The sequence below is a fragment of the Periophthalmus magnuspinnatus genome, chromosome 14, assembly GCF_009829125.3.
Source record: "Periophthalmus magnuspinnatus isolate fPerMag1 chromosome 14, fPerMag1.2.pri, whole genome shotgun sequence".
Lineage (NCBI taxonomy): Eukaryota > Metazoa > Chordata > Actinopteri > Gobiiformes > Gobiidae > Periophthalmus > Periophthalmus magnuspinnatus.
Window position 1 is genome coordinate 24,318,258 of NC_047139.1, and position 14,504 is coordinate 24,332,761.

At 42.4% G+C, this 14,504-nt stretch overlaps 1 protein-coding gene across 4 annotated transcripts in view; it reads left to right on the plus strand.

Annotated features, from left to right (window-relative positions):
- Nucleotides 1-13,949, plus strand: part of fam222ba (family with sequence similarity 222 member Ba) — a 44,503-nt gene extending 30,554 nt beyond the window's left edge. For all 4 annotated transcript variants that reach the window (XM_055226562.1, XM_033977878.2, XM_055226563.1 and 1 more), the window contains 2 exons: nt 5,074-5,201; nt 10,751-13,949. In XM_055226562.1, the coding sequence (XP_055082537.1) occupies nt 5,120-5,201; nt 10,751-12,411 (1,743 nt within the window). In that variant the 5' untranslated portion in view covers nt 5,074-5,119 and the 3' untranslated portion in view covers nt 12,412-13,949. The remainder of the gene's footprint in view (nt 1-5,073; nt 5,202-10,750) is intronic.
- The last annotated feature ends 555 nt before the right edge of the window (nt 13,950-14,504 follow it).

Sequence of the window (14,504 nt, forward strand, 5' to 3'; positions counted from 1 at the left end):
GACATTACACACCTTGTTTATGTGCAATCAAAATAGCAGAAAGCTGCAGGTAGCCGTTGTCAAAATTATAGCACTATTGCTCCGTTGACGATCTTAAGCAATCATGTTAATGGGATCATGTCTGTGAAATAGAGCTGCGTGATTATCAATTTGCAATTATTTTGGTAATGGGAAGTTATCTGAAAACAAAACAAGATAGGCTTTTTTATGGGGAAAACTGCTAAACCTGTAGTTTAAACCTCTACAATCATGTTAGGAAAGGCATGTGATCTTCGTGTTAGTTTAGCAGTTAATTTTCTAAAAACATAGATTATAATTCTGTTCCCAAATGTTAATTTGTTGTACGTAATTATTTGATTGTAATGTATTCTATATGTTGGTTGTTACAGTGGCTGTGGTTACAAGCTCCTCAAAATCTGATTAATATCTGATTTCTAGACGTCCAAAATTACTTAAAAGAGATGCAAACTGCACAATTTGATGCGTGTAATCAGAGGAACCATGATCAGAAAGAAATAAGGATGATTTTGCTGTTTACATGCCATTTTAATAATCCTTTAGCTCAAATAATGTGATCATATTTTGAGTTTGCATGTAACCTCAGCCAGTGTTTTGTGTTATATCCTATGCAAATAATATACTTTCAGTTCAATTCAATTTTATTTATATAGCACATTAAAGTACAACTTAAGTTGCCCAAAGTGCTTCACATAAAAAGTCAACAAAAACAAATATATGACTAATATGATAGAGTGTGTAATTCTAGCTAGACAGGATATCTTGTTTTGTTTTATTGTTCTTTGCCTAACCATTTTATTGAAACTTAATCTGATTATAAAAAAAAAGACCATTGAGTTCATTTATTTGCATTCTCTCACCTTGGATTTTACCCTTTCCATTGTTGTTGCACTCCTATTTCTATACATCATCTGCTAATGAGCTTATTTTCAGTTGTGTCGTCCTCCTCCCATTTTTTCCCACATTACCACCGCTGAATATTTTAACCAGTAATCTCCTTTGCAATTAGCCTGATGCAAAAATGTTCCCAATGAATGCTGATCATAGCTTAGGATATTGATCAAAAGACACAGCACTGAGCATGTGTAATTTCCTTAATGGCTTCCTCTGCATCCCTCTTTCCCATTTTGCTCTCGGAGGAATGAAAAGGGAAAAATATAGGTCAGCTTTTATGGGAGCAATTTGACACATGACACAAGCCGTGCGCATCCAGTCCTGCTTTTGTCAGCGCGCTTTTATTTGTCCATAATGAAACGCACTGCAGTTATTGGCACACTTTTTATTGGAGCTCTATATAAGTAGCTGGTGGAGACTTGCCTAGTCACGAAGGGAGTGGATATAATACTTAGAAGAGCTCGGAGCGTCTGTCTGCACTGGGCTGATAGTGTGGTAGACCCTGGCTTAGGTCCACTGAAGGCCCAGCTGGGTCAGGGTAGCCCCCATCCCAAAACAGACATGACACTGTTTCCACTGCGGACATGGGGAGCAGAGCCAGTCACTTTTTCTATCCAAAGGGGATGAGTCAAACCCTCCATTCAGAAGAGATTGACTGCTCTGTCACTGTCAGATGGTAACCCAGGCTGACACCCAGGAGTTATAGTTGGTCTTTCCTTTCCTGAGGGTTGCATACGTGGACAAGAGGCTGTTGGACATTATTAGGCTTGTTACGATTCAAGAATCACAAAATCAAATTGTATTGTTACGATTGTATTGTAATGATAATAGCAATTTCTGTATAAAAAGTACTTTTTTGTTCAGAGTGCACATTTCAAATGAGTCTAAGAGCATAAACATTTGAGAAATGACAAACGTGAAACAAATTCTTTTATATTGTGTAGCTCTAACGGGAACCATGACCAAACAGCAGTGATTTACTTTCACATTGTCTGATAAATTTCCATTCCTCTGTGATCAGCTTCATAAAATCAGGCTTTCTCTGTGAAAAGTACATTTTAATGTGATGGCCAGATAAAACAATCACTTTAGATTTGGGTTTAGTTTTTGGAGTAAAGAATGTATTGAGATTATGTTATGTTATTCTGCAATATAATTATATATTTAGAAGTGAATAATTACAATTATTGATTGATAAAATAAACTTGACACTGCTGTTTGAGAAGGATGCAGTTGGTAAAATGTTTTGTTAAATAACTAAAAGGTATTTTTTATTTGCTGCTTTTTTTTGTTGCTATTGCGCTTCATTTTGTTCTATAAAAAAGTGGTGGTGAAGCCTTTGTTCTTAAGGAAATTTCTTTTTTGCATTTGACCTCTTTCAATCTGGGTCAGTGAGGAGGAGTGGGTGATCCTTTCCAGTCTGGATTGCCTGGTTTTGCCTGATTTTAAAAACTTTGAGTGTAGTTGTAGAGAGTTTTTCAGTAGTGGTCATCTTGACACTGTTTTTGTGATCAAACTGAACACTGAACCACTCCTGGATGAATGTGGCATTACACTGCTTTGAACAAAAATTTTTTATTCAGGATTCTTGCTGCGCTTTACTGTGTTACCTTTCTGTGTTCCAAGTGGCCCTTAAAGATTTAGAAGCTCTACAATGTAGTTTAAAACCATTCTTGTGACTAACTGGAATCTGTAAAACCAGACGAAGGCATTATTAAAAGAAGTCAAAGGTCACCTGGTTTATAAAAGGTGACATTTCTCTTCGGTGTATGAAACAAATGAATTGATGTTGAAACTGTAATGACTGTGACGTGTCTGTTTATAGAGCAGCGGTCAGGTGCGGACAGACCGGGCACAGACAGTGTTTGGTGTGATGTGTGTGTGTATACGTGTGTGTGTCTCCTCTGCTCAGTGCTGTAAAGTGTCAGCTGGGGCATTACCATAGGCTGACCTTTGTCTCCGCACTCCCCACTGCATGCGTTTCTGACATTCAGGGTGCTGCGGGGGGGTGCGGGTGGGTGTAGGTGGGGGGCACGGCCTGTTGGCGCCTCTTCGCCTGGAGCTGTTGATGTGAGTCGTCTTAGAACAAACCCGCTGACACTTTATATGCTGCTGTTTTCACTTTTCCCCCGCACCATTTTACTCTCCTGTCACCGCTTTGCTTTTGAAACCTCAAGCAAAGACACATTTGTATTTGATATTTAGTTTTTCTTCCGCCCCAAACCTGCCTGTTGTCAAAGTGATTTCTGTTATCTTCCTGTGAAATCTTGGCATTCTGATAAATGAGAGCAAGTAGAAAATCTCGCCTGCTGACATCAATGCGCTGTGTACCTAAAATCCTTCCAAGGCCCCGCAAAAGAATAACATATCAGGCCAATTAAAGATAATGCATGGTGACACATTAAATGGAGGCCAGGGATTGCTGCCATATGGCGGTCCACGCTGTAAATCAGAGAGCAGCCAAAGTGAGGAGGAGGAGAGGAAGAAGGGGCAACTGAAACCATGACGCAGCATTAGCTCCGCAGATCAGGCTCAAATCCAGGTGTCACATACTCTGCCCCCCAGTGTCTGTCTATAGCCTTTCTCCTCCCCCTGCTACCAGCCCCTCCAGCACCCTAAGGTGCAGCGCTTCCAGTACAACTGTAGAAGTGGCAGCTTCATTAGGCCTTGTGTTTTCTCTTCTCACTGGGAGGATTTAAATGAGCTGTCATCCTGACCTTTTTGAGCTTCTGCTTTTTAAAGCAGGTTCAGCCCCCTCCCACCCCAAACCTCCCGTCTGCTCTCCCTCTCCTCTGCACCTTTCTCTTTCACTTTGTCACTCTTTCCTGCACTTGTCTCTGTTTCCCCGCGGGGGGCGAGACACTTTTAAGCCTTCACCCTGCGGCAGACATTCATGCCAAGGTTGTTGTGTGGGTAATTGCCTCTCATAGACCTTGTTTGTCTGTGCACACTTGTGATGCCATGCTGCAGAGGGGGAGGGCACAGTCACTGTAGACTTAATTTGCTCCTGACTGATCCTCAGTGCTGATTAAGCATCTGTAGTGGTTGGAAGACAACGCAAAGCCAAGTGGAGCATCTCTAACATTTTTGCCTTTCTATTACATCAGGTGACTGCACAAAAGCCCATAGCTGTACTCACTTCTCTGTAGCTCCTCTGTAGCAGGCTACATTGTTGAATATGCTCAAATAAAGGATGTTTGTGGTGTGGAGGGCCGCAGTATCGATCAGGGCCACACTAACTTGTCAGCGCTGCCTCTGGAGTGTGTTCTTTGCCAGTGTACAGGAGTCATTAATTTCCTCCGCCTCGGTCTGGTGAGAGCTCAGAGCAGGCTGGGGTCCGGCTGCTCAAACATGCAGTGGATTTAAGCCCCCGGGCCCCTCTCTCCCTCTGCCTGCTCCACTGCAGCACTTTGATGTTTAATTGAAGTTGTTATTGGCATCAAATGTCACCTAACCCAATGCTGCAGGTGTGAATCAGATTCTAATTGAAAGTAACTGTGTCTCCCTGAGCCCTGGGTCTGTAGAGCTGTGGGGCTGTGGGTGGGTATTTATCACACTGTGGGGACTAAAATCTGTACACACACACTCACATCATGAAGACCTGCCTCCTTTATGGGGACAAAAAATCAGGTCTGTGTGACATAAATCAACAACATGACATACATTTTAATTATGGGTTAAAATGGATTAAGGTTTATATCAGTAGTCACAATGGTTAAACTGCCTGTACCCAATTCATTGCCATTTATTTGAGCAAAATTTGTCTTGCCCCAGTACAGATATTTTGTATAAACAGCTCTTGAGTCTTCCTGCATCTGGTTCTAAAGAGTTTTACTGACTATCACGAAGTACACAGTTAGCATGCTAGTTGTTATCTTCACCGTGACAGCAAAACTCCATCCTGAAAGTTGGGAAAAGCTCTTATAAACGTAATGTGGTGGATAGTTAAGGTACTAGCTAGGAATACGTAAGGTAAATAAGAAATAACTATGGACTACTGCAAGCCATTTATAATGAACTTGTTTTTAAGACAGTAAAAATGAGTTACAGCACCTTTAAGGTTACAATCAGCCTCTAGAAAAAGAAGTCAATGTAATGAATGTAATGGGTGCATATTGATACTGACCCTCTCTCCCTCTACCCCTCATTCTCTGTCCACAGTGTGAGGAGCAGTGCGTGGCCCATGTTGCATTAGTGTGGCTGTGAAATGCTGGCCTGTCTGCCGGGGCCAGGTGACCTCCCCCTTCAACTTCTCCCCCACACGCAGATGAACACTGGACTTCAGAAATGTAAGTACGCAAGCCCCAAAGTTCCACTCACAACACCAAGCTGCTCTATAAGTTGCATTCACTTGACGTCACAACATTCAAGACTCCCTATATTTAAAAATTGAGATGGAGGACAGGTCAGAACTCTGTGGTGGAATTTGATGACCTGGTTTATATCTCTATAATTACTGGGCCCACGTGAAACAAAGACATTTTCTCTGTCAAAGAGAACAAAAGTGAAATTATGTTAACTTCAGAAAGTGGTGCCATTATTCAACACAAAAGACAATCAGTTGAAAGGACTAAAGATTAATATGACAAGTGTGTCGACCCAATCCTAACAAATAAGATATGATCCACAAATGTTGAAGCGTAAGTTTGGAGATTTCTTTCATACATCCATCCATTTTCTTCCGTTTTATCTGCTGCCGGGGCACGGAGGCAACAGTCTGAGAAGGGAGGTCCAGACTTGGATTTTAAAAAATATAAATTACCCATAAAGTTTACATAGGCCCCTGCCCTCCATGTGAATTATGGACATCATCAAATACTGCCTATTCCTTTGTATGGATAGGTTCACACTTGTCCTTTTTTGGTCTTAGTTTTAACCCAGTTTGAGTAGTAAAACAAATGTAGACTTGTTTTGGTCCAGATTTGGTTCCGGGTTTAGTCCCAGTTTAGTCCCAATTTTGATGTGGTGAGTGTGCAAAAATGAACCTACCCTGTGATGCCTATGTCAGCTGCCTACTCTCCGTCAGTCCTGTATTACAATCAGAAATCCTGGGAAAATATTGTTATGCCTCAAGATGTCTGCTGTGCATTCAGGATAAGTTAGTCTGCACTGTTATTAATTTACAGATATTTGGCCACCTTCTTTCAATCCCAACCTCTGCAGCCTGGGCGACAAGAGTACCGTTCTCTGGGACTAAAAACTGCAGTAGTGCCAGCTCTCGTGATTGGAGCGTCTTGGCCTCTTTTCACTCACGAAGAGTCAAATACTGCAAGACTCTGGCAGATTGTAGGGGAGGTTTTTTTGCCCTGATGAAATCCTACATGAAGTGATTTTAAGACACAATCTGCCGTCCGGGTCCAACACTCTGCTCACAGTTGGCCTGAGTTGATTTGCAAGGCTGACAAACTAACACCAGTAAACTCCATTTCATTTAACCTGCTTCAGATATTTAATTTTAGTTTCATTTAATGTTTTTATGGACAAAGATGCAGACCAGTGCCTCTTGGCAACAGATCTGTATCCCATAAATGCACTTCATTATTGGATTGTTCCTATTTTGCCTGAAGGGTTGCTCAGCTGGACAATATATAGTACAACCAACTTATGTACATACATTATGCAACATCCTCAGAGCATAAAATTGAGAATGTGCATTCTTACTTTAAAAGAATTTAACATTTAACTCAATTGAACTGTATGCCTTTAATGAAAAACTACCACAGTGCTTGGTTTCTATAATTGAATAAGACTGTATAAAGAATATACTAAGTTTGATGTATTCTGCTCCTAAAACTGTCCTTTGCCCTGCCTGCTTCATCACCAGATTGGAAATGCAGTCCTAGTCTGACCCATTTCTGCAGCAGTTTTTCTTTCTTTTTTTGTAAAAATGCTCCAGCTCATCAAGACTGTAATTTCAGAATCACAGTAATCAGCCAGCCCCCAGGAGATCAGCGAGCACATGGGAGTCTGCTTAGAGCCATGTCTGCTGCCTTAGCTCGCACTAGCTTCTGACACAGTGCAACCATAGCTGCAGATTACGCTTAGCTTGGTCCAATACTAACAATACTACTTCGATACTATTACAATAATAATCTGCTCATCAAAAGAAACAGACCCCAAAAGTGTCATGATTAATCATTTTTTATATTCTGTTTTTCCTCTGACTCTCAAAATATCCTTAAAGGTGCCGTACCTGATTTATATTGTCTTAAAAACTTTATTTAGTTATAGTTATTGCTTACCTAATGCATTCCGAGCATCCTAATTATTCAGTGTAATGAGTTGTATAAGATAGCTAGCAAAAAAAGCAACTGACGCTATGATCAATCATTAGGTGCTGTACCTGTTTTTTATTGTCTTAAAAACATGAAAAACTGAACTAGTTCATTTTAAACTGTTTGCAGTGGGCTAACGTTATTACTCACTTACCTTATGCATTCCGAACATTGTGCCCAAAGGTTTATAAGCACTTTTCACAACTTTCAGAGGCCAGAGTGGAGTTGAGTTCAGTTACAGTAATACTAACAAACATTAGTATGCTGATGGCGCACTTCCTGTTTCACAGAGAATACAAAGCACTACAATTTTATGGAGATAACACACAGCAGTCTCATTTTCACCCTAAGAGCTGCTTTTACAATACATCTGTACTGAGGAAAAACTGATTTTACTTAATTACATGAAAAATGCATTGTCAAATCAAAAGCATGGTTATGGTTTCTTTATCTGCCAAAAATAAACCTCTGTTTGATGATTTGTTATTGCCTGAAACACTTTTGGTGAATTTGAGATGTTTTAACAAGAAATGAATAACAAGAAATACCATACATTAGATGCTGTACAAAATTGCTTAATTTCATATTTTATTTTCAAGAGCAAAAGCTTTTTAGTTCCAGCCAGTTGGTACTTTTGCGGAGGGTTACATTTCAGATCTATTTAACAGCTTCTATTTAACAGCTTCTATTTAAAGGTGCACTATGTAACTTTTACAGTGAGCGGTCCACTATAGCCTGTTAGTCCCCGTGGAAATGTCACTGCTTTCTCTTGAATAGTTCACAGTATATCAATAGACTTGTCTATTTTGCATTTTTATTGCACAAAAATATCGTGCATTCTTACTATGAGCAGGGTCGCCTCTCCACATATCTGACATTAGCTTGAACTCGTAATGCCACCTTGTTGTCACCATGGAGATGGATATGCTTGATGCCAAACTGTGGAACATTCCAGACAAAGTTTTAACATCTTCATGGAGATAAGCAGGTGGCATACCCTCCACTAGAAATTACATAGTGCACCTTTAATGTCTTCCCTACTTCCCTCCTGTCCCTAAGATCTGAAGATGGGAGTCATTTTAAAGTTAGACGTTGCAGACTGCTGTCAAGGCCAAAGCTGCAGGAGGAATAGCTGCTTTACCGACTGTGAAATGTTGGAACTGTTGGAGGAAGAGTTCAGGTGCACAAAGAAACAGAAGGCCGCTAAAAAGCTCCAGGCAGGATGACTCAAGTACCAGGAAGTGACCTTAGTGTTCAGTTCTCATCCACAGAACCAACAGTGACTGCAGCCAGACTGATTTTCACATCACTGTTCACACTGAGATCAAAAGCAGCCATCTTTTCTGCAGTCTTTATAATATTTTTTCATTTTAATGGCCCTGTGGTTCAGCTCTGTTCAGCAACTATAAATGTGCTGGTTGTGGGAAAGTGGATTCACATGTCAAATTTGATGCTAAAGCTTTAGACCTAATTTCCTGCTCTTGTGTGAAAATCGCATTTTATAGCAGCATGAGCCCCAGCCCCCTGCCACTTTAACCTTGTTCAATAAAAACACTAGTTTGAATAAGAGAAGCCCTAATTAGCGCCTGCTGACTGTGCACTTGTGCTGCAGCTAGCTAGCTAGCAGCAGGGTAATTAACACATGGCCAGACTGGCCTCTTTCCCCGCTCTCTCCCTGGGAACACGCTTAGCTGGAGATCTGAGAGATGATATGCCTGTAGCCACCAGCAGCCGCCTACAAATTTCACTCGTATCCTGATTAACCTCTTCTTGATGCTATAAGCTTTCCAGCTAATCCAGGTTTTAGGTTCAGGTTGAAATGCTAACAAGCTATACTCTTGCTCACATTATATTTGTATTTATTTGACAGGGGAGATGCGGTCACATAGTTACAAGCAGAGAATGCAGCTGATGCCACACACACAGTGTATGAAGTATAAAGTGCTAATTCTCAACTCCTATAGAAGTCCTAATTAATACCCAGTGGTTGAGAGCTACACCAAACAATAATCTGATTTATTGCACCTGTTTGGTGTTGAACTCTTCATCCTGAAGTTTTTGTTATATTCTTTTCTGGACTTTGAAGAATGTTGAAGAGCCAGTACAGTAGGCTTGATATTTGTCACTTTGCTGCCACCCTGCTATAAATAAGAAAGTAAGAAAGTATTTTAGGAAGAATTGAATTGTAAATGTGTGTGTTTAATATGTACTTCTTAAGGGTACCTTTATTGATCTTTCAACTATTAAATCAAATTAAGCATCAATCAGTATTTTTAAAACGGGGTCAGTTTTTTGTGCCCAGATCATTAATCATGACCTGTGCTGAGAGGTCCATCCTCAGCAGGTTTGTGGGCTCATGTCCGAGTGTTGGTTTATCTGTTTGCTTACAGCGGCGTTTATTCCTCCACACACATTAGGTGTGGGTGATGGCGTCTTTGGCCCAGACCTCTGCATTAATGAGGCTGCCATCAGCAGCTCAACACTTAGTCACAACAGCCCCTGTGTGCCGCCCGCTCGGCCCAGCACATCTCTGCCCATTGTTTCCGAGCACAAATAAAGCAGGAATTAATTAGCCAGTTGGCACGACTTGTGGTGCGCCATGTCAGCACTGGCAGTTCAGCTTGCCCTGTTGTGAGTGCGAGCAGAACAGCTCAGGCAGCAGGAGACCGCAGACCTCTGCCAGACATTCAGACAGTTCAGTTATTGCTCACTCGACAGCAGAGCCATCGCCAAAGTGCTGGAGAGATGACATCTTTTTACCTGCTCTGAGAGGGAATTTAATCAGGGTGGTCAAAGTAGGTCAAACTGACAGCGCCAGGTGAAGGCTTGGAAACAGTCTGGCAGTCTCTAAAACAATTACTACATGTATTGTGTTACTGAAGAAGTAAGCGCTGGCACGTTACCTTAAAGAAACCATTCGAAAAGAAGCCATTCTAAAAGAAACCACTCTAAAAGTCACCATGCCCTATGTAGCCAGAGGGAGCGCTGGTATATAACACACGTCGCCAACACATTAGCAGACACCTGCATTATGTCGACAAACAGCCTCACATTCGCACATACACAAACACATCATGTTCACATTGTCACTGTGGCATTGTTAAAATTAGCAGCGTGTTTAGGAGGTGGAACAAATGTCTGAGGCCTGGGAGATGATGTGTGTGTCTGATTACTTGTCTGCTGTCATGGAGCGCTTTTTTTTTTTTTTTCCTTCCCCAAAAACTCAAAGGGACCATTACCGCCTCATTTCTTTGTTTGCAATTCAGTCACAAACAAGTCCCCTTTTAATGCATTTATATATTTTAGTGTTTGTTTTCTTTCCCCTAGGCTATCAAATGTCCATGACCTCAAAAGTCACCACAAAATTTTATTTAGATGGAAACCAACTGACGTATGTCTGTCTCACTGACCTTAAGAGATGGAAGAAAATGAGGAATATGAGATGATGTCCAGTGGTTCTTTGTGTATTACATGAATCTTCTATTGCTTTCAGTTTCCACCCACCTCCATTTGCTTCTCTGATGTGTTTTATCAGTCTCACCTCTGTCTTTTCTCTTTCTCAGGGGACACCACACAAAGGATGAGATCCACTCCGTTTCCGACCCCTTCAGAATTGGATGCATATGCTAAGAAGGTGGCCAACAACCCCCTCACCATCAAGATCTTCCCCAACAGCATCAAAGTTCCTCAGCGTAACCACGTCCGGCGCACAGTCAATGGGCTGGACACGTCAGGCCAGCGCTACAGCCCCTACCCCTCCACTCAGCCCAGTGCCAAGACCGGCCTCCTCGCCATCGTCAAGGGACCCCCTGTCAAAGGCATTGTCAAGGACTACGATGGGAGCCGTGCTCGTATGCACCCGGATGTCAACATGAGCGCTCACGCAGGACCATACCAAGTGGGCCCGAACAGCACTTTAAACCATCACCCCACACCCCATACGCTCCCCAGACCCCCCCACAACCTGCCTCTGCCCCAGGACTTGCCCCAATCCCTCCAGATGCCCCTCCCTCCGCAGCAGGGTCACATGCTCCGACACGCTCCACCTATGGCCCTGCATCCTCATGGACCGCACAGAGGCCCCACCCAGCACCCGGTCTCGTGTCACCCACAAGGTCCATCTGCTCTCATGCTCCAGTCGCACCTACAGCAGCAGCAGGCCCCCCCACTGTTACCGGGGGGTCGGACGCTGCCAGACGGTGATGCTCCACCCAATGTTACTATCTCTACCTCAACCATTCCACTCTCAATGGCCCCTGGTCTTCACCAGGGCCACCACCCTGACCTGAGTGCCATTGTGCATCAGATTAACCAGTTTTGTCAGGCCCGGGCTCACCATTCAGGAGCTGCTTCCATGTGTGAGGGTCAAATCGCCAACCCCAGCCCCATCAGCCGGAACCTGCTCATCAGCGCCTGCTCTCGGGTGTCCATGCACAGCACCCCTGGATTCCCCCCACCCAACTGCACCATCGCCCCCCCAGAGAAGTCCACTGCCCTGGTGGGTGCTGCTCCGCCCAGCGCAGCTGCTATGAACCATTTGCCTTCCAACCGTACTGACATCAAGCAACACCTCCACCCTTTGCACTCACAACAGAGTCAGCCTCTTCACCATGGCAACACGCAGCAGAAGATGCGCTCATGGAATCAGCATCATTTAGGTCACTTAGGCCACATGCAGAATGGTGGGACCCACTTGGCCAAACAGCCCTCCAGGGACCCCAACTTCCACTTCAAGGGCATGGGCTACGCGAGTGATGTGTGCGTTGGTCAGCCTTACCAACTGAAGCCCCCCATAGACAGACCCACGCCCTCCCCTCCCGTTAACAGTAACGGGATGCCCGGCCCCATGGCCCACTACACAAACGGCTACTTCCAGCCCCATGTTTGGAACAGCAGCATCCTCCCCACCCCCAACAGCGACAGCTCGGGCTCTCAGGACGTAGCCATGCCATTCCACGGAGCAGGCCCTGTGGGCTGCACCACTCTAGACTGTGCCCCCCCTGGGGCTCCCCATTACAGGCTAGGAGCGGGCTCCACCTCCTCCTCGGCCCACACTAATCTGATGCAAACGGCAGATTACTTGGGTGGGGACTTCCAGACGCCCTACTTCCGTGATCAGAATCTAGGGCTGATGGGTAAAATGCACAGGCCCCCTCTGAGCAGGGTAGGGCCAGAGGTCGGGGATGGCAGGACCGCTCTCATCCAGCACCCAGGGTACAGATAAGCTATGGCCTTGTCTCAATGACAGTTATTAAACACCCTTTGTTTAGTCTTAAGGAATGAAACACATTAATTAAACAAAATTTGATGACTTAAACAAATGATTGCTAACGCTAAAGAGGGTAAAAACTATATTTAATGAAATCAGTAGGTTTTTTAAATACATCTTGCAAGTGATCAATTATTATTCCTTTTTTGTTGATGAATGCTTTTACCCTGCAGACTATCAGCTCATTCTGTGTGTGCCTGGAACAGATCTCTTCTTTTGTTTTTTTATAAGGATTTGATTTGGATATCACATGGCACAGTAGGAACCTGTGTACATTTACACAGTTAGGTTTTATACAAATGTAATTATTTATTTGTACAATAGGACTGTTGAAGTATGACACCTCACTGTCAGAAGGAAGCATGTGACCAGATGATTTGTACATAGTGTTGATCAAAGTGTGAATATGACACTTGATTCTGCAAAATGCTGCAATTGGTGGTTAAAGGGTGTTGCCAGCTAGGGTGAGTTTTTTTTTTTTTTCATAAATGGTTAGCAAATACACTGTTGTGCCATTATATGTATGATTCCTTTTCAGATTGTTTTTACAACCATGAAAAATGTTTTACTTGAATGTGGCAGGTGACAGGCTAGCTAGTCAGGCACAGCTATGAAGTGGAGCAATTATAATAGTGTCAACTAGTGTCTTGTAGTGAAGAGCACACCTAGCTTAAGCAGAGAATGACCTGGGCTTTGTTTATTGATTCAGCCATGTGTAGTTGCTACTGATACTGATGTGATTTCAGTTTGTAAAGACCAAATTGATCACTTGCAAGATCGCACAGACTGACTTTTAAGTTGTGACGTGAACAGCAAATGCATTGTTAATTTTATTCTACACTGGCTTATATCTAGACTACTGTAACTTTAATGATTGTGGGTGAGTGTGAATGCCCTGATGATGCGGGTACCCATTAGAATGAGTGTGCGTGTGCTTGCGAGGATACACAAGGATACCCATGTTTTGTTCACCTAACTCCCTAACAGCCCTGAAAAAGCCTTAAGTGTTTGGTCCTTGGACTTTCCTCTTGACAACAAGCATGGTTTTAATGGAAAACCCCAAATCATAATAAATGTGAGTAAGAAAATGGTAAGGATACGTCAAAACAGCAATTTACTTATCAATTACTTTTGGTCTTTAATTTAATGAAGTTTTGTTCATTAGAGCAATTCCTTAGATCTTTTATTACCAAAAGCAGGAAAAGGAGTAATATTTTGTAATTATATATTTTAGCAATGTGTAGTTACTGAGCTGTAACAGTTTCAAAAGCTTCATTTTGCAGTTGTGACTATTTATAATACTTGATTTTTTTTGCTTGTTATTTAAACATTTTCCTCTTTGTTTCCTGTACTATTGCTGTGAAGTGGATGAAGGTCCATAAGCCTTTCTTTGTGTCATTCTGTACAACAGAAAAGAGGCAAGAGCGAGAGAGTTGTGCTACTCTTTTTGTAATATTGTAATAAAATAAAGTTCTAATTTATGCTTTCAACAAGTGTCTGTTTCAATTAATACAACATTCAGAAGGCTAAAAGGCAATTAAAGACATGACCATATTATTGTAAAATTTTCTTACTTGATTCACTAAGATTGTTTAGTCCAGTGTGAAATAAAAAGCCAGCTGTAGCCATTTACCCACATTGGAACCACAAATAAAATAAGTGACTGTTAAATATGTGTATGTTGTACCTAAATATCAGAATATTTTTCTTAGTTCAAATTACTCACATCCCATCATGGTCTGACAGACTGGACACCTGTGGTCAGTGCTTGAAATGTTGACTGGCTGATCTTGATGTAAAGTTTACTGAGAGTTTTCTCTTCTGTGAACTAACTTCATACTTGAATGTATCCACCACAGAATATACCTTAGACCAAACACAGGACCACACACTAATCAGACTCATCCAATGGCAAACATTATCTAAAAACATTGTAGACAAGGCACATTGCCAGACAGAGGAGCTGCAGTGGATTTGGCTCACTGGCCTGTGATGAAAATGGGGTCAGTTTAAAGGGCACGCAGTGGGAGGGAGCTCAACACCTGCAC